Here is a 26301-nt window from a genome sequence, read left to right as displayed (position 1 = left end):
CTGGGCACAATGTCCAGCTGTAGGCAAGACATCTATTTCCCAGTGGTACACCACCATGTAATTAAAGACATGAAGTAAAGGAGAATGTTATACCCTTCCTCTGAGTCTAAAGAGATTGACATTTGCTAAGAACAGAGAGCAATCAGTCCTGAGGATTTATACACATCACGAGAGATGACATGAATTTTGTCTGTCACACACCAGCACTGAAGCTGGAGAAGCAATCATTAGAAGGATCAGCAAATCAGACTTAAGAGGCAAGCACCTGCTACAACTACAAAGCTGGAACAAGACCAGGGAAAAACTAAGACAGAAAGCAGAGAATTCTGCTGAATGTTGGTGGTAACCCACGTGCCAAAAGCCATCGGCGCTCAGCTGCCCACCTGAGCCTAGGACGCGCTAAACAGACGCTGGAGATGTCCGATGCAGATGAAGACATCTCTGCATACTGGCCCTATGTTCGGTTCATAAAGATACTTCAGTCAAGGTTTGCTCTTATGGCACGAGGCTCCTTATCAGCAGCGGTTACAACTTCCATCTAAAGGCATGAAATCATTACACCTACACCCCTCCAATTCCTTCACAGAGTCATAGAATCAGAATAGTTTGGATGGGAAAGGACCTTTAAAGGTCATCCAGTCCAACCCCCTGCCATGAGCAGGGACATCTGCAACCACACCAGGTTGCCCAGAGCCTGGTCCAGCCTGACCTTGAATGTCTCCAGGGATACAGCATCAACTTCTAAGCAGTTCTGAAAGACTCCAAAACCTCTCCCTAGGTTTTCAAAAAGCTTTGAACTGCACAGGACAGCTAGTTTATTCACTTGGGTATTGACTAAACCAATTTCCACTTGGTTTAGTAACTTGTAACCATCCTGGTTACAAGGTTACACAGACACAAGCATATTTACACACTATCAGTTTGCTACACAACTCTGCAGCCCTTGCCTTTTTTTTTTTTTTTTTTTTGGCTAATGCTGATGCTTGTTCTACAATTAGAGCAGAACTAGTGTCTAAAGAAGCTGATCTTTAGACTTCACCTAGTTATTATGTATTTTTTACAGCCTAGGCAGGTTCTGCTGTGGTTAGCAGAACATTTCATCCATCTGGCAGGTAATTAGCACAGCTCTGTCTGTTTCTCTGAGGTGAGCCATTACCTTCCTGTGTGAGTGCTCTCTTACGCTATGCCATCGACATCTATTGCTCTCAGTAGAGCAGAATCCAGATTTCATCCCCAGGATAACGTCCAGGAGAACATTACAGCTGACTAATTTTGAACCTTACCTTGTCCCTGATCTCATGAGTACTGGTAGGACAAGGTATTGCTAACCTGAGGAAAGGAGAATCAGCTTCCACTGCAGCAGGAGTGTGGGCCGGCAGAGTGCTGCCCAGCCAAGAGTTTCCAGGAACTTCACAACAGAATGTATGACAAGTAAAAACAAAAACCTGCCTGGATGTGGGAAAGGATAATTTAATTGTGCCTGAGAGCACAGAAATCAATATAGCTGTTTCTTACATTTACTAAACCTGCAGTAGTTAAACCAAAAATCACACCCTCCAGAGTATGTGTCTCTCCACAAATTCTCTCTCCACAAACGTGCAGGCGGCTCAAGTGTACACAGTCAGCCGATACTTCATTAAGTCCCTGTTTAACTTAAAATGAGATTTAAACACACCTTTTGCCCTTACAGCGTAACAGCATTCATACCTCATCTGGAACCTGATAGTAAGGTATCAAAGGGTTAATTAACATGTATGCAGTGCTTGGTTTAGGCAATATTAAATGGAAATCTCTGAACAGACAAGTGCCACTGAGTGCAATGGAAATAAATTGGGCGTCTCCTTCCACACTTCAACTTCCTCTCCCTAGATTTGCTCAGAGCTCTCTGTGCTGCTTGTTCAGTAATTTCACGCTACGCTGCTTAACAATGTAAGCATGGAGGCTCAATCTAAAACTGCACTTCCCAAATGTCACTTGTTTGTGAACACATGGCTGAACCCAAAATTGCTTTTAATATTAGAGCGGTGCCTGCTGGCACTGCTGTAGTTAAGGGTCTGTCAGAATTTCCATGATAAACCCCATTTTCTGGGGTGTAATACCATGACCGTTTGCTACAGATAAACCTGGTATACAAGGTCACAGCAGACAAACACGATTTTTAAAAAATTTTCAAACCAAGTTTGCTTGGCTATTTTTGAGGTTAAGACACTGAACACTGACTGAGGACTCTTACGGTTCTAGGTTTTTCTTACCATCCCTTTAACTCCAGAACAAATGCAAATGTACAACTCCCACCCCAGCCTCTACCTGGCCCTGGAGCCTCGATTGCTACCGTGGGGTCTCATCTACGGACCTGATGGGATATGAAGAGATTACAAGCACCACTGTAGAGTTTGCCACTTGAATAGTGGTGGGAGACAGAGAAGCCAAATATGAAACTTTTCAGCATGAGGATTTCTCTGTTGTGAGAGTAATTTCAGTTGCCATCACTAGAAATTTAGAGATGTTACCACACTGGCACTGCAAGTTCGTGTATTATGGCACATTTTATGGCATATTTCATTTTTATATTTCATGGCACAGCCCCTAGCATACCTAACAAGATGCTTTTACACCCCTGTAATTTCAGAAATGAAGTAATAAAATCTGTTTATTTTTAAAAAAGAGCTCAAATACCAAATTTATTGGCTAACAGCAGAGTCCTTGAAACTATTGGCTGAACATTACTGAAAAAAAATAAACAAGACAGACACTTCACATTTCAGGAACCTGATCGGCTGAGCTTGCTTTCCATGGGATGAGCTTCTCCGACACTAATTATTGTGCCATTGGATAGTCAAAGACTGCCCGCCTGCAGCTGCTGAGGGAGGCTATAGAACAACAAAGAGGGGGAAAAGCAGGAAAAAGGCTCCTGTGGGGTGACAACCATCTTCCTTTTCTAGTTGGGTTAATGATAGTCACTTAGCAAAAAGGAAAAATAGAAAGAAACCGCACAGGGGGTTTTTTTTGTGATTCTACAAGATCCCTTGAAGCCTGCAGAGCCAGAACAGCACTAGCCTCCAGAAGCAAAAAAGAGTGACTCACATTAGTCACCAAGCATCCACTCAGGCTGAACAACACACAACATAGATCACAACCAAATATAATTCTGCATAGAAAGTTTCAGCTTGGCTCAAAAGTGGCCAAAGGCATCACAGCATAAAGGTGGAGGGTTAAAGAGTGCACTGTCCAGGACCCCAGGATCCCAAAGCTGAGAAAAGCATTACGCCATTTGGTAATCCTCTACCTTTTGCTACTCTCAGAATATAAACCTTTGTAAATAAAAATGGACATCACTACATTGTTCCACACACAGACACAAATGTACTGGCTGTCCGTTTGGAACGGAGTTGGTTTTGTCCAAAAGAAAGCATTAGGATGCATTACAAAAGTTACAATCAAGCTGAGTTGACAGAAAGAAATTAAGTGAAGGAGGTATCAGAAGTGCTATTCTAGAGTGAAGACTACATCTGCCTTTCTGGAAAGGAACATCTAAGGCACTTTTCAAGTGCTACCCCCCCTCTGTAATCACTTATCCTTTCCCAAAGACTGTGTAGAACTGACCGCTGATTTAAAAATTCACAGATCCTATTGAATCAGTTATACTTCAAACTTAAAAACAAGAGAATGTAGTATGCGTGCTGTCGTGAAAACTGTCACTGATTTCAGAACTGCCAAAAGTAACAAATAGTACAAGAAATCTGCCCTAATGAGAAATAGCCACACAAAGTCATTTCAGAATGACTCTCCTCTTCAAACTTAACTGAGTGCACAGATTAGAGAAATTCAGATATTTTCAGAAGGTTATTACCACAGTCCTATTAAAGCTTAAAGTACTTCCAGCTTATTCCTTCCCCTTCGGTGTGTACCTAATGAATTGTATTCAGTTACATCAGTCACCTTATTCACTGTGAAATGCAGTTTGGATGCATCAGAAAACTAATCCCAGCCTCAAAACAACCTCTTTGCAAGGTGTACGTAACACCTAGCATTTGAGAAAGTCATTTCTATGCCCTCAAAATGACACAAATTATCAACAGGCATAAAACAGCAACATGGCACAATGAAAGAGCACACTGTCAAAACAACAGCACTTTCCATTTTGTTCTTAAGGGTAAGTCTCCCGCTCTCATTCCCTTGTATTTCATGAGCTAGTGGTTTTAAATAATCCTTCATCCCAACGGACACCTACTTGGGTTGCCATTTTTCCATAGTCAATCCATCGCAAAGTGGCAAAGTTAGTAGACTCAGCACAGTTGAATCCATGATTGAAGCCAGCGTGGTAACCGTAAGGAAATGTAATCATAAACTCTCCAGCTTCCTGGGTGATCTGAAAACCAAAACCAAAAGGAAGAGAGAGCCCACAGATCAGTTAATGTAGCAGCTTGAAAACAGAGACCTAAAAAAAATTAAATAAATCACTGGTTAAATCTCTCTTTCAACTGGAGGGCAGGTAGAATAGTCATTGCCAATTCTTGGCTAAATCTAGAACAATTTCTGGTTAATTGCAGAAATACTAAGTATTTCTGTGAAGGAAAAAAGACAGCACAATGGATGGAAGGGGTTACAAGATCTGAACTATTTAGATTCAGGTTCCTGTTACAAAAAGGGTCTCAGACTGCAAAATTCCAAATGATCAACAAATCTTCAGATCATGACCACTTCCGCTCACCTTAAGTCCAAACCTACACTCCCACCAGCATGTTAGTGGAGCCAAGAGACATGGATTTTCCTCTCCCATTTGTTCACCTGTAAGTCAAACACCCTAAAAATTACAGCCCACCATTTTGTCTACTTAAGCAAAATTAAAACGACAATAAGCATTATGGATATTATTAATACAAGGGTTAGAAACTCCACAGATTACAGCTGCAATCAGAGGCCAATCTATCTGCAATGCTTCTAGAAAATCCTCTTTTTACATCTTACGCAGAGAAGACATTGGGGGAAAAAGGAAGGTAAGTGTTAAAAAGAGTATGGCACGGATCGTAAGAGCAACTGGCAGCAACACAGCGCGCTTGGAGCGATCCTTCCAGCCCAGCGAGCAGGCGGCAGCACCTCCCTTCCACCGATTAGGAAAGAGGCAAAGTTTGACCTTCCCCGTCTTTCCAGCCCAGAAGTGCTGACAGACCTTTCATAGCAGCCACATGCCAAACAGCTCCATCTGGATCCCTTCCCACCAGCAGTAACTCACACCACAGCAGTTCAGAGCCTGGAGATCTCAAAGAACTTCCACTTACAAACACAAGGATGGGTGCAAACAGAAAGTGTAAACGGGCAGAACTTAAAACACATACCCACTTGGCTGGACTAACACCTAAACTTGCTAATGTCATTAACATCAGCAGAATAATGGAAAAAAGGGAGAATAAAAACTGATTATGGTAATACAAGAAGCTTCTGCAGTATTTCTGGACAAGAGGTGCCGAAGTCCTGCATGTACCCAGCTCCACAGAGCATCCTCCTGTCCACACCCCTCCATAAATCAAAACAGAGTGGTAGATTGCTAGCTTCAGAAGACGGAAAGATTATGTTTCTGTCCGTAAATCTACATCCTGGTGTCTTCATTTCAAGCCCACAGTGTATGTCCTCCATGTCACTGCTGTCAACATTATCCTTACAATAAATTAGAAAGCACTCAAGATGATGGATAGGCCATGCAGAAAAGTAATAACTATTGAAGGAAAGCCAGCACCAACTGCCACTCATGGAGAAAGCCCTAAATTTACTGACTTCTGCAAGCTCTTGAGGAATAAATGGAGAAATCAATAGGAGATTACAGAAATACACATTTTTAATTATTAAAAAGCCCTAGTATTGATCTGTTTCTTTTTTTTCCCAGAATACCATTATAGAGATTTATAAATGCGTGCCTATTCACTTCATTGAAATCTGCCAAGAATTTAGATGAAGGGATCCTATCTCTGTTTCTAAAGAAAAATGGCACATGTTCACTGTTTCTGAATAGTAGTGATCCTCCTTCAAAAGCTACTATTTCCAGACAGGAGGTATTCAGATATAGGCTGCTCAGACTAGAGAGATCTCCTCCTCCTTTTCACATCTAAAAACATCCTTCCAGGGAGCGCCATGGAGGAGGAAGTACCTATCATAAAACACACACTACCCCCCACAGTCTCTAAATTGGGATTATATTTAAGTAACATATTAATAATCCCTCTTGCTTGAAAAAAAGAAAGTTTATTTTTGACATTAATATCATCCTTTCTGTATACTGGTCTTTTTTTTTTTTTTTTTGGGGGGTGGTGGTGTAAGAAACAGGGAGGCACACCCCAGATTCTTAGCATTAAAATTTCTGCATACACTCAGCATGAAGGAGACACCAGACATCAATCTGCAAAAAGCTTTTACATCACAAATCAGAAAATTCATAGTGGGAAGCCTAGCTAAACAGGCGAAGACTTTTTACCAAGCAATAAATTAGGAACCTCCTTATTTAAACCCCTCTGTATCCCATCCCTATCACCGTACAGCTCAGCAAAGATGACTTGGAATAAGCTTGGAAGGAAGTTTTCCTCTCTTGCCTTTTTAAAAACTCCTTTGCTCCTCTTGCTTGGTTATCAATCAGAAATAGGTTATTATACAATTACTAGTTGATGCCACTTTTCTCAGATAGATAAAAAAAATCAAACATATAACAGTGTGTTATACTGGAGAAAAATATGCCTGCCTACAAAACACAAATATTACAAGTTCTGCAAGAATTTCCTTTGCATTCTGACCTCCACCAGACCCAAGAGCACTGCCCCAACACGCTGCTTGAATGACATGGCAGAAATTAATTCCCATTTCCTATTCTCCTCCATTCTGCTGGATGACAGCATGTCACCAGGGGATGGCACAGCAAACTTCACTTACAACAGCTAGCGCGCACCAACAAGGACTTCTTACATTATCACTTCAGCTCCTTTAGATGAGCAGTGCATGCCTTTTAGGCTCTGTTCAGCCAATTATTGCACAACTTATGGCTTCTGGTCAAAAAAACTTCATAAGGAAAACACTGCAAGAAGTAGCAAGACACAGTGTTCAGCTCATAATTGAAGCAGAAGCCAGCATAAAAAGAAGTCTTTAAAATTTTACGGTTTAGGCAAATAAAGATAAGGTCAGACAGATTTTTCAGAGCTTGCACTGGCTACAGATTTTGTGCTCTTTTCTGATTATGGTTGGTATAGAGAACATCTTTTATCCTCTAGCAAAAGTAATTTCTAAAGGTCTGTCTATGCATTAAATGGAGATGCCTCCCCTATTCCAATCCACATATCCACTTTTCTGAAATATGTAACGTTAAAATCCTTACCAAAAAACTCAAATTCTGTAATTAGATATTTTCATTATTATTTTCAACCATGTGTAGCAGGTACCTATGTTTTCACACTTGCGAATTAGGTTCCACAGATAGAATTACAAGAAAAATGGTTTGTTGCTCTCTACGAACAATTTATTATCAACCATCGTGCAAACTAGGCCAAGCCTAGCCACTGATGTTGAACCATAAGTACCACATCGCTTCGTGCAAGTCTCCCCTGCACTGACAGCAAGCTCATCTGACAAGCCAGATGATCACACTTCAAATTTCATTCATCATAGCCTACCACTAGGAAAAATGAAACAGTCTCTGGAGCAGTAAATTGAATGAATTCAGTTTTTATGCTATAAAAAAAGTCAAGATCTTTTACTTCCATCTCAAAGAATCACCAGGCTCATCAAACAGGTGCTACGCTTTGTCTCAGGTGGACTAACTCTAACAAAACCATGCCTAAGAAATATTAAGAAGTGATCAGAACTCGAGAGTTCTTACTTTATGAAAGATGGCCATAATATCTACAGATGATGATGCAAAGGGAACAGGGAAGGATGAAATCAGTTCACACCAGGCATTCTTTGACACTTCCCACTGGAGTTGAGTCCCATTACCTCTAACTCAGTGCCTTTTTCCACATCCAAAGGCAGGGCATCCTGGCAGGACAGGCTCTGTGTGCTGGTAACACACAGCAGCGGTAGTTGTTTGATTGATTCTGCACAGATACTAAATCCGTGGTAAGCATGCTTGGCTGAGGAGATTTACTTCTTGCCAGAAGACTTTAAGAATAAGCACATTAAAACGATCATACCAAATAAACATGACCCTTCATTTCAAATAAGAGGACTTAAGAGATTCATGAATCCTTACTGGCTTAGTGCAGAACAAACGCTTACACAACAAAGACCCAGCACGCCTAACTCCAGTTCATATCGGATCCAGGAGAAAAAAAAGTCTGTGTTCCAGAATTGGCAATGAGTTATGCTGCCGATTGATACGCCACAGCATCTGTACTGCAGTTTGCCCCTCTCTACCTGGAGAGACTCCCCAGTTGACAAAGTTAGTTCTAGCAGAAGCTTTTATGAAGAGAAAGCAGCACTTCACAGAAAGTGTCTTAGCCAAACCACAAATCCTCAATTACAGGCAGCCACCTGCTTTAAACCGACAGAATACATTTAACATAATAATGCATTTAGAAATTAAGCTAATTGCTCCCCAGCAGCTTGCAATGAATTGTTTCCTTAAAAGAGGGGTGCTGTGCTTTGTGCACCTCTACAACTTGCCAGTGTCTTCAATGCATCCTTTGTACGTACCCGGTCAAAAGGAATGCCATATTTCTTCAGGATTGAGGGCGAAATTAGGGTCATCTTGTGACGGAGGAAAGCATCACATCCCTGAGAGCTTCCTGGGAAAAATCCTGTGGAGACATTAACAAGAGGAGAATCACTATAGGAATAGTATATCCACTCAATTATTTAAGCAGAGACAAAATGACAAAGTGGAAACCTGCCTAAATACTTGATATAGATCAGAACAATAGGCATACAACTGAAGATGCAAGTAATTAGTACATCCCTCATTGTTTAAAATACTACATAAATTTTGTGACAAAAAACTGCACATTGAGGCACGTAAGTCTAAATTCCATTCAAGTTGAGAGTTAGCATCTACGTCTTTTGTGTCTGGGAATAAGTATCTTGGCCAAAATCTCAGCAGACCTCTAGCAAATGAAAAACAGAAGCTGTCTGTCTCAAGTTTTGGTTCATGCCCCAAACCCTGAGCCACCCTGGTTCTGAATACGGACAAGGAAAAAGTAACAGCATGTACCCCCTGCTCCAAACACTGCCACGTCCTTTTTATACCTGCTCTGACAGGCTGCTGTTATTATCCTTGGGAAAGTAATACAACTCCTATGATTTCCAACCGATCCGCTCCACATACCACCCCAAAAAAATAAGCATGTAGATGTTAACATTCAACCATAAGAAAGAAAGGAAACAAAACACATCCATCACAAAGCAGCGGAAGGAGGGACACTTGCTCACTGCCCACAGAGGTCACTACCAAACCCGGCAGAGGCAGTGCCATCTGACTCGCCATCTCAGCTCTGTTAAGTGTTAAAATTCTACCAGAGCTACAAGATCCATGTTGAGCTATTAAAACAACCCGCAAATAATCACTACAATTGTGGCAAAAACTGAACAAACCCCTTGATGCCGGCACTTTGCTCCCAGAAACGTCAGCTCAACCAATGTAACACCATTTTCTTCCAGACCATGTGTTTCACTCCAAGTGGGTGATTTGATAACAAATTATGTGTTTATAGGGATTAAAAAACATCACCATTTCGGAAAATAAATAACCCAAGCTTTGGAAACAAAACTAATTGATGAGACATAATGGAAGGGGTTTCAGAAAGTAAAAAGGATTACTGGGTTCCAGGTTTTCTTATATTTTTGTACTAAAAGCATTTCAATTAAAGTTATGACTGTCTGCTACCCAGTCTGTCATCCCTCTCTGCAGTTCCTCTTTTTAATGCACAGTTTAAGTGGCTCTCATTAAGCTACTAATAAAGAACCACATTTTAAGTGATTAGCACCAATAACATGGCAACACATTAACATTCTCCCCATGGGCTCCACAGCTCTCCCAGTGTGCCCATTTACAGCTCAGTTATTCATTTTCCATATTAATTGCACACTCATTTCTCCACAGTAAACTTCTTCAGGGTATAGACCACTGCCCAGGACAGGGAGAACGCCCAAGCAGTAACACTGTGTCACTGCAGTCTCAAAACATTACCTATCCCAACTTCCAAAAGGTACCAAGCAACAGAAAACTCAAAGACTAGGTGGTTGATAATTTGCTTTTGGTTTATACATTGCCAGCCATCGATGTGTCTCAAAACCTGATCATTGGCAAAAAGTTGTTACAAACAGCAATTGCTTATGTCAGACTTCTGTGTGCTATTTCAGGTTCCATGGAACAGGTCGTCTGGATTTACTGACTTAATAGATGGAAATTAACTTTTATAAAACCGGGGAAATGACTAAACTGGATGGTAGCTTTGAACTGCAACATCTCTGAGCAGTAATTCTCAATATAATTTGTATTTAGGGATCGTGGCTCTCAGTGCACAGGAAACCACCACTACCATGCTGCAGGATGTTTATCCCCATTCATTCTGCGTTTATTCCACACAACCAGTTGCTCCCTCCAGCACCCTCCCCTTTTCTATTCCAGTACAAAACGGTCAACAGAATGTCAGACTGTCAACTAGAAGTATCTTTACTATGAATTTGCCTCCTTTCTGGAAAGGCAGTATCAGTAATTTTTTTCATTTTGCATCAGAACAGTGTCTTCCAGATTTTCCTGCCTGTTTCTGCCGCACTAACTTCAACAACAGATTTAAATCATTAAAATATGCCTCACTGAAGGTGGAACATGTAGATTTTGAGTTAATTATTCCAGGACAGGAGCTTTTTTTAGCTGAGAAGCGCCTAGAACATTTGCAAGTGAACCAAAATAGCAACAAAAAAAACCCCAAACACAACATCAACAAATTAAAAAAATATATACTTCTGCAGTCAGACATCTTTCCTGAAGCTGCCAGCACTACCAACTGAAAACCAGCAGGAATGCCAAGGACAGGACAGGGCAGCCTGCGCTCACTGCTTGTGCTGGGGGTAGGCGGGCGCTGGCAGGGCGACCCTGGCAGGCAGCTGGGCAAGATCCCAAACCCAAGGTGGGCTCACGGCAGCCAAGGCTGCGCCTGGTTCAGCCAAACACATACACACAGCCTGCGAAGGGGTGGCAGCTCACCACAGCTCACGCTAGCCCTGCTTTTTTCCCCCCCTTTATTCTCCCTTTCCCCCTCACCCCCAGATAGCCTTTCTTGTATTGAAAAGATAAAGGAGGATGAGGCTGGAATAAAAGGAAAGTAACCAAATAAAGCATCACTACGGAGTGAAGCGAGAACTCCACTAGCTATTCTCCACGAACACTGTTGATCAATTTGTAAGCGCTTTCCTATTTAAGGCTGAAAGTAACCAATGCTAATACTGAGTACGTAACATTTGTAATCTAGGAGGAAAGAACAGTTCCTACCACCCTTTCTCCCTGCAGAATGGGTTGGGAGTGTGCCTGTGTGTGTGTGTGTGTGTGTATTGGAAAGAGCCCCCAGGGGTGCACCCCACACAATGGGAGCAACAGTTCTCACCTCACCGTGACAAACCTCGTATTACACATGGAGATGAATGATGGGTGTCTAATTAAACCCATTTCCCAGACATGGAAGCGTCTGGTCTCAATGCCTCAGAATTCAAGGGGTTTGTCCTATGAATTTTAGTTATGGTCACGGTGTGTCAGAAGATGAAGACTTTGAGAAAGAGCTGCACTAGTAGGAAAATTCATTGACAGTTTTCCTGATTCTGAAGATATTATACCAGTGCAGTGAGTTCATCAAGCAGCTCTTGCAAGAGCAAATCATAGCAGCCAGTTCAACATCAATTCTTTATCAATCTATTTAAAACTCAAGGGTAGGATTCTCTGCTGGGATAATTCAGTTTTCACCAACAACACACCCACACGTTTGTCCAAACACAGGAGGAAGTAAAGCTTACCTTTCGCCAGGCGTTCCAATCTCTTGCCATGTTCTGGAGGTATGGCATACCTAGAAGAAAGTTAACACAGAAGAACAGAAAGAATTAAAATCACTGTATAATGTAAAAACAGTGAAAGAAAAAGTCTAGAAACAAGTGTGGTTATAACTTAGAGCACATCACATTTACTATCACCGTCTGGAAATACAAGAATTTTCTAAGTCTGGAAGGTATTAGTAACACGTAATACATGGGAGAATGCCAGTATTTTAATAAAAATGCTTAGATATAATATATGATGTGTGTAATTTTCCTGCAAACGGCTCCACAAGACTTCACAAGGTAGAAGGAAAACTGAGAAGACAAAGTGATGATACAGCGTGGGAAAAAACAGAAATAAGTTGGTCTAGGGAACAGCAAGCAGGTTTTCTGCTGGAAAGGTATCTGCAAAATAAACACATGAGGCTGTGTTAATGATTAACACACAAGACGTTTTGGATGGGCTGAAAAGGTGTGAAGGAGGGTCTGTGTGCACCAGCATATTTAGAGCACGTTAAGATAAACTTTTTCAAAGAAAACTCTGTTTCATTTTATTCAAGAAAGTAAATATTCTTCACAAAGGCTGAAGCAGTCAATCCTATCTACGCTGGATGGTATTGTCTGATGTGAAGTAACAGAATTAAACTCTTTGATAATTTTCTTGATGATGTGAAAATGAAACAGCAGGGTCTTTGAGAAATAAAAACATTATATGGTATAGGTAACAACTGTAGACTTTTGTAAATACAGTTTTGTTAGATTAGGAGTAAAAAGAGCACAAAAGAATTTGTAACATGGAGGGGGGGGATTTCCCCACAAGTGCAAAGTACTGAACGTAACTCTGGAAAAATGATCAGCTGCCTAAAATCACACACAAGCCTAATGGCAATATTCTCCTGTGATCATTGGAAAACAGCAACAAGAGTTCTAAACCAACACTGCCATGCAAAAAGATGATGCGCTAGGCTATGGAAAAATGCAGACCGTCCACTTCCATCACTCAGGGGCCTTCCAAGCTCTTCTGCGCGTGGAACAGCTCACAGCCACTGCACATGCGCTCAGCCCGCTGCAGACAGTTAAGAACAAGAAATTTCTGTTTTCTTACAGGCAATGTGGACACTTCAGTGTGCATTCGCGTAAGGAAGAAGTTAAGAACAACTTGAAAAAAACCTGCAAAAGCATTTCTAATAGTTGCAGAAAGTGCCATGTGCAACGATTATTTACAAAAATCAGGAAAGTTGGAATCTGTTGGTTTTCCTCCCAAAAGTTGTTGTTACCTTACTGCTTTGAAGTTAAACTACCTCAATAGTCACAGAACCAAAATCAGGCAAATAAGATGTTATGCACTCAGGTTATACCAAGGGTACTAAATACCATGATACACTTAAAACACATTTAACATGATGACACACATAATAAAGTCAATGGAATTTTGTAAATTATATCGTTTACATACAGCGCCAAATTAAATGTGGCTCTCACACCATTTATTTTTTTTTTACAGAATTTTGAAAATTTACATTTGTGAGAATGACATTTATTGCCAGCTATAACTTTTGTTCAGCGTGAATAATAAAAAATGCATTATTTTTGTTATTTCCAATAAAGATGTCAAACCATCACATCTCATTATTACAAACTGAAAACAGGATATTGTAGCAGGCAACCACGTGATCTCTGCAACAGGTAAACGGTATTGCTCTACTTATGATAGGATCTCTCAAAATACACTTGATTTTAGAGGACTTAGAGCCAGTCCCCTTGCTCAGCTTCTGAATTTTCAAGTCTAAAGTTTATCAACAATGTAAGGAGAAATAGATAGAAGTCATATCCCATATTGCTTTCGTACAAAACCAGTATTTACCTATTGTGGTCTGGCAGGCTAGAAAGGATAACAAAGGACAGAAATCATACATAGGATGCTTCAAGACGTAGACATTAAGCCGATTTAAACTGATGGCTTAAAAAAAAAATCCAAGGGAAAACACTATGTAGTACCTAATCTTGTAAAATAATAAATGCAGCAATGGACTCCCAACATCCTCCGACCAAAGTTTGACAGTGCCTTAAACTGCATAATTATAAAACAATTCAATTTCATTTGTCTGGGACAAAGCTAGTAGCTTTCATTTTACAAAGACCATTCATCACTTACATAAATGTGATAAAACTAATCCTGATCCAAAGCTCCTTTGTGGGATTAATGGCCCTTAAAACAGGGAAATGAGACATTCCATTCCTTCTGGGAAAAATGCTGAAGGATTGGGAAAGAACTAATTTATGGCTACAAGGCTGCCAATGATTAATGTAATATCCCCAGCCTACAATGCAACCTTCACTTAATTAGTGCCTGTAATTGGGAGTTGTAAAGATAAGATTAATTGAATCTTGAGGATGTTAAAAGTTTAATACATTGGAACATGCTTATTGTGTTATCTGAAACTGCAGACTGCAAAAAGCCAAGCTGAGCTTTGGAGAAAACGGTCCATGGAGAGACAAAGAAAAAGGACTTGCTTGGATAGAAACCAGCGAGAGAGGAGGAATTTCCAGCTTATAAAAAAGAACTATGTGTAATAATATACAAATCAGAATACTCTACCACAGAACAGCCTCCTGGCAATAGCTGACTCCAATTTTAGAAATTAACTTTTGTGTTTGAGCCGGTCTTTTAGGAAGCAAAGCCTATACATCCTTATACATCTATTCTGAGGAATTAAAAAAATTAACTGCAGAAGAGAATGAGAAGTAGGTCAAATTCTGCTTTAAGTTACACTCACAAATCTGACTGATTTACATAAAGATAGGCAATAAAGAAAGAATTTGGACTGCTATTTAAAATCAGCAACAGAAGGCTTCAGCAAGTATCGCACAGATTGAGCTAGCTAGCTCAACCTAGACAGAAAATGATTGATTACAAGGCAGAATAACAATGGAGGCGACATGGAAAGATTAAAAATTGCTGCAATCAAAGGAGTACTGTTACTGAGCACATAAACATCCATGAAGGGCTGGCTTTTGTGTACGACCTTATGGTACCATCCTCCTGCTTTCACTATGAAAAATGGCCAGGCACTTGTGGGGGACAAAAATCCTTGACAGAGGGAACTGACAAAATGCTGTCATTCAGTACGATTTGTTACTATCCCTCCTGCACCCACAGGCTGGGGCTCAGATCAACAGCAAAAACATCTTTAATTCCAGGGACAACTGACAAGATTATGCATGGCAAAGCACATCCAGTAATTGCCTTTTCTATATGCATGCCCTTGAATACTTCAAGATTTTTTTAACCCACAAATAGTATGGTTATTTTCCTTTAGTACCCCAGCCCAAATAATAAACATAATAGGTTTCCTCTAGAAAAAAAAAAAACACAACACAAACAAACCAAAAAACAACTAACCCACTCCACCCTATCAAAATCTTTAAAAAAAGCAGGCAAACAAACAAGACAAATCAAAACACATGTTAAATTACTTCCCTTCTCTGTCCCATTGAGATCATAGCACAAATACACTCCATGAAGACAAGGAAAAAGAGATGAAAAAAACCTCAAACAAGCAAAATACCACTTTTGTATCAATTGGCCAAAATAAACTACAGTTTCCACAAATTGAGCTGGGTCAAGACTACCAGACTCAGAACTTCCCAGCCCTTCACCCACGTTGACAGAAGCAGTTTCATCACATCTCTCTGCCTGGGCAAGACTCAATTAGCACAGAGCAGGATTAGCTTCGACCCAGCCGCGAGCTGACACTCCCTTTTAACCACAGCAAAGATGGAGCAAGGATTTTCCATCGCCCCAAACAAGCCAAAGTAAAGGGAAGCAACAGTGGTAGCATAAGGGCTGTTAAAACATTTAAGAACCATTTTTTTATAGACTACTTCTGCTTCAGAGAAAGCATCTGCAACAGCCAACAGAAAGCACAACAGTGCTGAAAACGCTGACCTTGAGCCACTGCTTCAGGTGCCAAATCTGTCCCTTTGGGTTCAACCCGGTTCCCCAAAGAAAGCGAAGTCTACGTACATAGTGCTAAACCAGCAACTGTGTTAAGATATATCGAGCTACCAAGAAAACTGGGCTTGCAAACAAACCAAGTGACTGATTTTTTTAAGTACGTACTTCCAAGGGTCAGCCTTGCAGTGACTGACCAAGACAAAGGGCCAAGCTTAACCTGAAAACCTGCCACTCAGCACTCTGCCGGATTACAGCATGAATAACGTCCTGCTGCGCTGCCAGGGAACACGAGATTTACAGAACGGGAAAAAAATAAAATTTCAAGACAAGAAAAAGTTAAAGCTATATGACTCAAAATGTCATCTTACCCCAGAGTCAACAATCTGAAAGTAATATACTGATCCTTTTAAATTACATTTTTCTACTCTTTCTACCAAAACAAGAGAAGGTCTCTGAAATAGATTAAGTATCACTTCTACAAATACGGAACTTACTGTTCTACATGAAAGACTTTCATCTTCCAAATTTGTTTCATGAAACCTAATTCCAGCATTTGTGATCTTTACCTCCATGTAATTTTTTGATTTCTTGAATATCCTGCAAAACTGTTGTAATTACCAGGCACCAGGGTCACAGGTCCACAAGGTATCTGCCCCAAAGCTACACATGTTAGACAATCATTCCCCTACAGTGGTAGTTTGCCTTCGTTAAACTTAAGTTAACTGGACAGTCCCCTTTTTATCCTTAACACAAAAGAAAGATCCTTCCTATTTGCCATAAAGGATGTCATTAATAGCGTAATTTTCTTGGTGTTTTGTTTATTCCCCTGGAATGGCTTGATGGATACGGATAATTATCAGACTATAAAAGCCAGCAAATGTGCTATTTTCTATCGCTCTAAATCATCAAACAAATAAAGTGTGAAACAGCATTTCTGAATACAATTTTCCCCTCTAATGGCTTAGAATTATTATCAGGAACAATGAAAATAAATAAGCAAATGTCTTGCAAGTTAGGAATTAAACGAGTGTGGCAGTAAAAAAGAGCAGACGGACCATCCTGGGATACAAGGACCAGTTCAGAAGCCATTAAGGGATGGTTAACAGGGAGTTCACCACAGCAGCGGCAGCTTCCAGCATCAAGTGCTCTTCAGGGACTTTCCAGTCTAGCTCAGATTCTGTCCTCACCGCTGCTTCTTCAAAGGGGGTGCAATGCAATTTTGCCATCTTCTTGGCCACTGAACGCTATTAAAAACTTTACCTGTAACAAAGGCAGTCCTCAGCCTGCTCACACCCTGGCCGCAGGTTTCCTCCCTGTAAGACGAGCTGTTCTCTCCTGAAGCTATCACTAGCTCTGGCAGAGGACCAGACTGTCCCGTCCCTTAGTTCAACCTCCTCCAAAAGCTTCCAAGACCTTTTCTTGCTACAGTGACACACACGCACGGAGAATTTCTGACAGTTACACCACCTTGCCTCCCCACCTCATTACACGTCAGTCTCTCCTTGCACCAACACAGAACAATTAAGCAGTGATTAGACTACTAAACCTCATGCACCCACTCTCGACTGGAGACTGGGCACCATGGGCAGGAGGTTCAACCACAAGGCTTTGGAAATGTCACTTCAGTCCGACTCATGTGAGAAAGTAAGAAAGTTAATTTCACAGTGTCTGCACAAGGTCTGGCCAAACAAGCCCCACATAGTTTAACATGCTATAATTACTGAAATAAGGAACAGAAACCAAAACAGAACAGTGCATTTAAAATGCCTATGACCATGTGTCAGGCTGGGGGTTAGTTATCTGTCTTCAAAGCAGATTTATCTGTGCCAGGAATACTGACCCTTTGAAGATTCAAATACCAACCTACTCTCAATCATGACAGGCAGAATAAAAAACTATTATTTCAATCTCTGCAAGACAAAGTGTGTCCATAAATGCATAATCTGAACCCTGACCTTCAACATCTTTAGCCCACACGACAGCAGCAATGCCTCCAAAGAAAACCCCTTAGTCTATCAAGAATATTTATCACCCAATAGAAACCATTAAGAACCACGACTACATACAGGGTAGTCCCTCATTTGCAATGTTTGCATCCTGCTCCTAAGGCCAAGTATTTCTGCAAGGTAAAACACTTAGAATATTACATCTCCTAGCAGTGTCAAATTAAAGCTCACAGCAACAAAAGCAGGGGTTTTCCACAATATTTTTAAGCTGTTTTGCAGCCTGTATGAAAGAAAACTAAAAAAAAAAAAAAAAAAATAATCACCAAAAAGAAAAGGCATTTCAACAAGAAGAATGGATTGCTCCATGAACAGCATTGTCATCTCCCTGCCTTTCATGCTCAGCTCTCTTTTTCTCACCTTTGCTTTCCTCCATGTTCAACCTCTCTTCATCCCCCTCTCCCTCTCAGTTTGTTAAAAGACAGAAATCAACTCTCCTCCTCTTTGTCAATATCTGAAGTTACCCCACAGTAAAATTGTTGTAAGCATCCAGTTCCCCTCCTCAAGATCACCATTGGAAATTAAAATCTCTGGCCTCCCTCATCCGTCCCCTTCTGTTGTGGCTCCTTTACATCAAGAATGCAAACCCCTGCTCTGGAGATAAGATCGCACATGGATCAGAGAGCTCCTTGTTCCTAGGAAAGAACCTTTATCAAGTGTCTGCAGTTTTATCTTTAATGGATCATTTTACAGGACAATAGATGATGGAATTCAGTATCTTTAACCAGCAGTGTCAATGATTTCAAATAATGGTATTTTTATTGAAATACACATAGGGAGAAAGATAAACACAGAGGCTGGGGAGTATCTGCTCAAAAAGCCATAATAAGGAGTAAATAGGTAATGACAGAACAAGATTACAACCACACAAACACACCAAATCAACCTGTCTTCTAAAGCTCGGAGAAAAATGAGCTCTGCAGACAGCTGCTCAAACACAGTCCTTTGGGAACCAGCACAGGAAGAAAATCAGGACAAAACCTGCTCAGAAAGGGCTGGCTAACAGTACGCGTTCTCAGCACTGGCACCGCAGCGCCTGTTTCACTCTGTAAGATCTCTTTTCCACGTGCATCGCTAATTATCAATCCCATTGCCAAGCACAATATGAAGAAACGGGAAGCAATTTTGCTAATAGAACAGTAAGCAAAATGAGAAACTTCCTCCCTCCCTCGAGAAACTAAGTCAGTGCAATAGCAAATCTCCATTTGTTTTCCAGTAACAACAGGCAGAAAATCTCAGCTCACTCTGGAGCTGGGACCAAATCCTTACGGGTTGACTATTGGGAGATTACAGTCAAACCTCACCTGTGTCGATCACACACTGCTAAAAGACTCTTTAACCATTCAATTCGTAATGAGGCAGAAATGGTGTTGAAGAGGCATTAGTTTCAAGAACTGACATGAGACAGCAGCTTTTTAGAACTCCAATTTTAAAGCAAGTTGAATTTTCAAGAGGTACACCTGAACTCCTAACTACAAGATCTGCATGAAACAACCGGGCAACGAGCTACTTTCACAGTATTTCACTAATCCAAAATTCAATGAATACAAAAAGGAGATTTTTCCAGAACTCAAATGCAATTTTTAAATACTATTTTAAACCAGAGAGTTTAATATGAACAACCATCTGCTCCTGGAAAGACTATTAATGTACCAGTCCAGTTAGCTTCGTAGCAACAAACGCCAGGCACAAAGCAGAAAATTACAGATCACATTGGAGTGACTCTCCTTCCACATGTACAAAATAAACCCATCGTCTGCTTCTGCATCCAGTGAATCAGCAGCATGAAGGAGGTATTTTACTAAGAAAAGGTGTTTTGGGAAAAACATTATGAAATCATTTATCCATTCAGTTTGGCCAAGAAGATAATTAGTGTACAATTCAACAGAGATGAATGACTACAATATTCATCCCCTTGCCATTCTACATTATTTGTTTTGAAGAACCTGTTCACATTAGATTTATTTCCCAAAACTGGCAATCAGATTATTAATTACCAGTTGCTTTTTGTAGTGGATACTGTACAAATATAAAGAAAAGGGAAGATTATGCTTCAAAGACCTTGTGTTCTAAAAAAAAGCCACCTCACTGCAATTCAAGAAACAAGGGGAGAACAAGGTAACCAGGGGAGATCATCAGAAGATAAAGAGGAGTTGGACCTGTTGGAGCAAGTGCAGAGGTGGTCCCAAAGACCATCCAAGGGCTGGAGCACCTCTCCTACACAGACAGGCTGGGAGAGCTGGGGGTGTTCAGCCTGGAGAAAGGAGACCTTAGGGCAGCTCCTGGTACCCAAAGGGGACCCACAGGGACGCTGGGGAGGGACTCTTTGTCAGGGAGTGTAGTGATAGGGGGAGGGGTAACAATTTTGAACTGAAAGAGGGGAGATTTAGATTAGATATAAAGAAAAAAATATTCACTGTGAGGGGAGCGAGGCGCTGGCACACGTTGCCCAGAGCAGCTGTGGATGCCCCATCCCTGGCAGTGCTCAAGGGCAGGTTGCACAGGGCTTGGAGCAACCTGGGCTGGTGGCAGGTGTCCCTTCCTGTAGCAGGGAGGCGTTAAGGTCCCTTCCAACCCAAACCGTTCTACAATCTTATGATTCACTGGGCTTAGGACACATGCTCCTGCTCACTGCCTTTGGAAAAAAAATATGGATAATTGCTACAGAACAAAAGAAATCTGCTCACTAGTAATGAAAGGTATTTTTGGATTAGGAAACCCCTTGAGCTAGAGGCGCAATGCTTCTATACACACACACTTTTCTTTTTTGAGGAGAAAAAAACCCACATACCAAAGGTTTAATGCTCCTCACCCGTCATCAAGCTGCAGTTTCAAACCACAGCTACTACTTTGAAGCCAGTGCCTATGCTCTTGTCAGCATCAAAGCTAGAAGTGTTACAACTAAGATTTGATAAAGATCAGAGACAGTTTGTAAAGTTTCCTTTATCTCTTCTACTTGATCCCCTTTGTCACATTGATTGGCCAATTAGAAATCAAGTGGATAGAAACCCGGCATATGTATTACTCGGAACATTAACTGGTTAACAATTGCACAGCACTGGGACAATGCAGACTGCTATTTAAGTACTGTCATTACTATAGCCTTCTGCTATTTTAAACTACACTTGCACTGCACTTGGCATCACCTAACGTCAGTTTTCTCCGATTAGTAAAGAAACATCACCCCACCCCGATTTCTGCCAACGTGCTAACAAAACGTGAATAAAGACAAAGCTCTGCAGTACCACTGTCGGTTCCTTCTGGTCCTTCCAACCCCTGCTTTCCGTGCCATACCGTGCCAGAATTTGCAAGCTCAGTCTCCCACAGGGCCCAAGTCAGATCAGGCTGAAAGAGCTGTATGAAGCGTGGAAGCACATCTCCCTCCCATCTTGTCTCAGTGGCAGAGTGCACTGTTCAGAAGCCTCAGTTATTAAAACCAATCTGTGATCCTGTCAAACTTCCATAGATCTTCATTTCAAATCAGGCCTAAGCTTTGAGCAGACCCTTTCAAAACGCAAGAGTAAGCCGCAGCTAGAGCCTTCTTGGATCAAAGACATGCTGCTCTCGATCCAGACTGGGACCACTGAGCTGTGATGAATTATTAGTGCTGGTGGAAAGAGCAGTACACACAATAAACACTGTCAGCAGAGTAGAAGCCCATTTGCAGACACTACTCTAAAAACAAGGATGTGATCACAGATCAGCATCGCCACCTGCCAAGATCATTATGGAAAGGTACAAAGACAAACCATAGATCAGAAGGATCTGCACTTTGCTAGGTTAGGCACAAGTCACAGATGAAACCCAACCTCTAAGAGCTTATAATTTCAGCAAACACAACAGGCCAAGTAAAGATGGACATAAAATGCACAGACTGAAAACTAACATGGCAGCAAAGTACATACTAATACCAGTGTCTTTTGCAGTCGGTTTAGACAAGAGTAAGAAACATAAAGAGGACTCCGGGGGCGGGGGGGGGGGGGGGGGGGGGGGGGGTGACATACACAGCACAAAACTGAGTGAGAGGAAAGGAGACCAAGTGGGTACAGGCAGCCAGCTGGCTGAGGTAGTTTCATCTGTTCTCAGACAGAGCAACAGTCCCTCCTCAGACAAGTTCCATAGCTGACCCCATCAGTCCAAGCCTCTGGCTTGATCTTCATAGCATTTTCTCTCGAAACTAGATGAGGGTGAATGAAGAAAGGCAACACACCAGACCTGCCTCCCCTGCATCAGAAAAATTATCTTTTAATAATCTGTCTGCAACAGCATAATAAAACACAACAAAACTCCAAGTCTATTAAAAAGAAAAATCTCCACTATTCCAATTGCAGGCACCCAATTGGGAAGACAATCCACATCACACAAGTTAGAACTCCTTCCGTCTCCGTATTTTAGAGCAGACGCTCAGCTAGCACCATTCCCTTTCTAATGAGCTTTACATCATCCTTCACCCACAGCACCACCTCCAGGACGCACAGCACGCCTCAGACCCGGAGGCAGCCCAGAGGAAGGCTTGTTTGAATAGGAGTAGTATAGTGTGGTTTATATTGATTAACTAATGTCTGCGGTATATGAAGCCTGAAAGGCTGTATTAATAACTCGCTGCTGCACTGCTCTCATTTATCAGTGAATTACAGGAGGATGCAACTCTGCATCTCAATATATCACTCCTTTCATGAATCTCAGAGCAAATCAACATGCACGTGGATTCTCAATGCAGAAAGCCTATTCCAAAGCAGCTTTCACGTAACAGTTTTGGAAGGGGTAGGAGAGTGGAAAGCTGTTTGGCCTGGCCAAACTTAATCTCACTTTCCTCTTAATGCTTTTAATGAATATCACTGTTCCTTCCTCTATCCCTTTATCACCAGAAAAGGGTCCTGCTTTGCCAAATCTGCCTGAGAGCAAATGGTGTTGCAGTTAATCTATAAATCAACCATCACCATAAATTCTACTCTTTCTCCGTCCAAAACTGCAGAGCTGTAAAACAGATTACACAGGATAGCAAAGGCAGGAAGGAAATTTGTGAGCTGCAAGGAGTCCATCATGGCCAAATGGCCTTCCCCTGCCCCTCCTTTCTCCCCCAGTCCACCCCAACAAGCCTATAAATCTCTTATTGTCAGGCGTGGAACACACAAACAGCAAACATGCACACACATTTAAGAGCAAGGCAACCTCACACACTTTGCATGGAAGGCTGATGCAGACCTTGGGGGATCAAGAGAGGAAAGGCTGCAGTCTTCTTCTAAATTCCCCTAATGCCAAGAAACAGGAAAAGTCAGGGGGAAAAAAAAGTATCCATATGGAGCAAAATGAAAAGTCAGAGTGTAGCAAATTCAGAGTCCTCAGTTCCCTCAAGGGCAAAACACACATGTGATCCCAGGTAATCTAGCTTCAAGAAACTCACAGGATCTCCCGGGTGCAAGGGTTACTGAGATCCCAACAATCAAGACTTATAATCACATCTGATCAATTCAGCAACTCAACCACCTCATGCAATGGCCTCCTAAGGAAATGTAACAGTTAGAAGGCAATAAATGATGCAAGGGACAAGTGCCCTTCCCCCCTGCTGCCACACAATTCAGTATCAAACATGAAACCCAGCTGCTTTAAATGAGATTACATCAAGCTCCCAACAAACTGCAACATATGTGAGAGTGTGTTAAAGCAGAGGGATGGTGCAGCATGCCACATGGGGGAAATGGGGATAAGGACCCTGCATCCTGCATGGAAAAGGCAGGAGAGAAGCTGCAAGAATTAAGCTCCATGGCTGTATTAGGTCATTTTCATTCTCCAAGATAGTTTTCCAGGGACTAACGTTTTCTGCCCTGGGGGGAAGGATAGGACAAAAGTACCGATTAAGACAGCTGCAATGTTCCCTAAGAAGGGAGCAACATGAAAAATAAAACAATGAAAAATAAAATCAGCAGTGTGATTCTCAGCACTTCATATCTGCAGCTACTTTAGTATATGCTTTCAGCCAAGAATACAGAGCGCTCCTTTTACAATCCTCTCCCAGGGGAACAATCATGTCTTGCTTTAAATCTCCCCATCATATCACTGTTAAAAAACGTAAGCTTTCCCTGTTGATGGTGGCATCAGTTACAGATACTACAAATTTATTAAACTGTAGGTATTACACGCAAGTCCTTCGGTGGACTTGTTTTCCTCGATTCCTACAGACTTACCCAACACTGGGAACCTTGCTAGATACCTGGAGGAATGGAAGCAGAAATTCTAAAACACTTTAACCAACCAAGTTTTCAGGTAACTATGTACTTTCAAGTGAGTAGTCTTTAGACTTTTACAAGTCAGAATTCTAGAAGTGTTTTTTTTTAAAATGTAATTGTATCTGTGACCAGTGCTTTCAACTAATCATATTATTTTAAAAGTTCCTTTGGTAATTCGTCCTTAGTTCTGCCTAAACTGCTGTTCTGGCATAAAGTGTACTTTGTGATATCAAAGTCAAACAGATTATGCATGATCCACTTTCAGCAAGGGAATGTTTTGGAGAGGAGACCATATAACTTTAAGCTAAAGCTGGTTCCTTATTTTAATTAAATGAGATTAAGCATCCATCATGATAAGGAAACAGGGACATTTCATAAAAATCAATTACCATCCTCACTGTCACTCTGTTTTAACATACGCCGTTTCCAAAAGAAAGAATACAGTATAACATCCCATTAGTACTTACAGAATGTATATTAAATATTATACAGCAGGATCAGTCACAAAATATATGAGGAAAAATAACCTTATTACCCAGTCAGGTGTTGCAGTGTTGACAAAACAAGATAGAGACATTACACCTCCAAAATATATCCATCAAATTCACATTATTGAGATTTAAAGTTTCCTTCAGCACTTCCCTACCACAGCAAGCCCTCAAGGTAGGTACTGCACATTTTTATAGAAATGAAACGAAGTGATGGTGGAGTATCGCAGTGTTTAAAAATAAGCTTTTGAAATTGCAAGGGCTGAGAAGCATACGTTCCTCAATAAAATGCTATTATAACCATGAAGTATGAGGCTTGGCATTCAGTTTTGTTGCTTCTGTCATTATAAAAATCAGTCTTCTGTCAGCATCTTTTGATAATATGCTCTTATGTTAGATCTCAGCATATGAACATATAAGGTAATTATACATAATATGTATAATTGATACAGTAAAAACTCCTACCACAAGAGGTTTAATATAGGCTGCAAAATCAAGAGAGACTATGAAAAGGTTGTAATTAAACTACTAATGGGAGAGGGACATTTTATTGTCATCTGAGAAAAAAGCAAGCAAGCAAGCAACTCAATCTGGCAGCTCCCTGCCCGAGAAGCTTAACATGAAGTTACACAACAGCTCCTAATTCCTGGTATTTTTGATGGAAAGTGCCCACACCTTTCAGGCTACCTCTTCAGCCTGTCAGACTGATTTTCCAGCTAAAAAACAACAGCAGTGTGACTACAATGTAGACCAGATGCATACGCCTGAGAAACGGTGCATCAGAAGAGATTATCATCTTCAATATGAGGCAAGTATAACCCGAAAGGGGCAGCATAGGTATCTTTGCAGCAGCAGTCATTACGGCTAAAGATATATAACAGTGCTCATTCTTCTTGGTATACAAGAAGACAGAATTTAAGAAATAAATGCACTGCAATGTACAGGTATAGATAAATCACTTCATGAGATGGGAAAAGCAGGGAAAAAAAAAGCTGTCTTCCATTACCCCCTTTCCTCTCCCTCATCACTGGATGACCCTTTACTGCTCAAGTACTTCACTTAGCACTGAACGATTTTTCACCCTGCACCCCCCGAGACACAACTCTGTGTAGACAACTCATATTGCTGCAGCCTGTTCTACTCTGCTTACAGAAAGAAACAGCACCAGAAAGTGTTGGCAGCAGGACTTCTCTGCAGTGACAGAGACACACATTAATCAAGGAGCTGTATGACGAAGCAGATGCTCATTAGGTTATACAAAGGAGCCACCTTCAGCTGTTGAAGCGCAGACATTTATTTTAACTGTAATCCCAACAGCCCCCAAAGCACCTGTTTTATAAGAGGTATAACCCAAAATTCCAGAGACAGAAGTGAGAGACACATACAAAATCATACTTCAATAACCATCTCCCTGACCCATGAGCCAGATTCCTGTCTCAGCTTATCTCTGTCCACTGAGGTGGCTTCTCATGGTCCAAACATACCACCCAGACCTCCCTGAGAAGGTACTTCACCTCACAGCAAATAAACATTGAATTTTCTTGTAGAACACACTTGAATGAGGTCTGGGAGGCAACCTCAATCGGCCCGATTCCTTCCTCACCTTGCCTTCATAAGGAAACAGAGCT

At 41.2% G+C, this 26301-nt stretch overlaps 1 protein-coding gene across 3 annotated transcripts in view; it reads right to left on the bottom strand.

The window, feature by feature from the left end:
- Nucleotides 1–26301, bottom strand: part of KDM4B (lysine demethylase 4B) — a 90986-nt gene that overhangs the window by 42418 nt on the left and 22267 nt on the right. For all 3 annotated transcript variants that reach the window (XM_037385131.1, XM_037385132.1, XM_037385133.1), the window contains exons 6-8: nucleotides 11980–12029; nucleotides 8671–8774; nucleotides 4232–4369 (exon numbers count right to left, since the gene is read on the bottom strand). In XM_037385131.1, the coding sequence (XP_037241028.1) occupies nucleotides 4232–4369; nucleotides 8671–8774; nucleotides 11980–12029 (292 nt within the window). The remainder of the gene's footprint in view (nucleotides 1–4231; nucleotides 4370–8670; nucleotides 8775–11979; nucleotides 12030–26301) is intronic.

This window comes from Falco rusticolus, chromosome 4 (genome assembly GCF_015220075.1).
Source record: "Falco rusticolus isolate bFalRus1 chromosome 4, bFalRus1.pri, whole genome shotgun sequence".
NCBI lineage: Eukaryota > Metazoa > Chordata > Aves > Falconiformes > Falconidae > Falco > Falco rusticolus.
The sequence above is the reverse complement of the archived record's forward strand: the minus strand, read 5'-3'. Positions and strand labels throughout refer to the sequence as shown.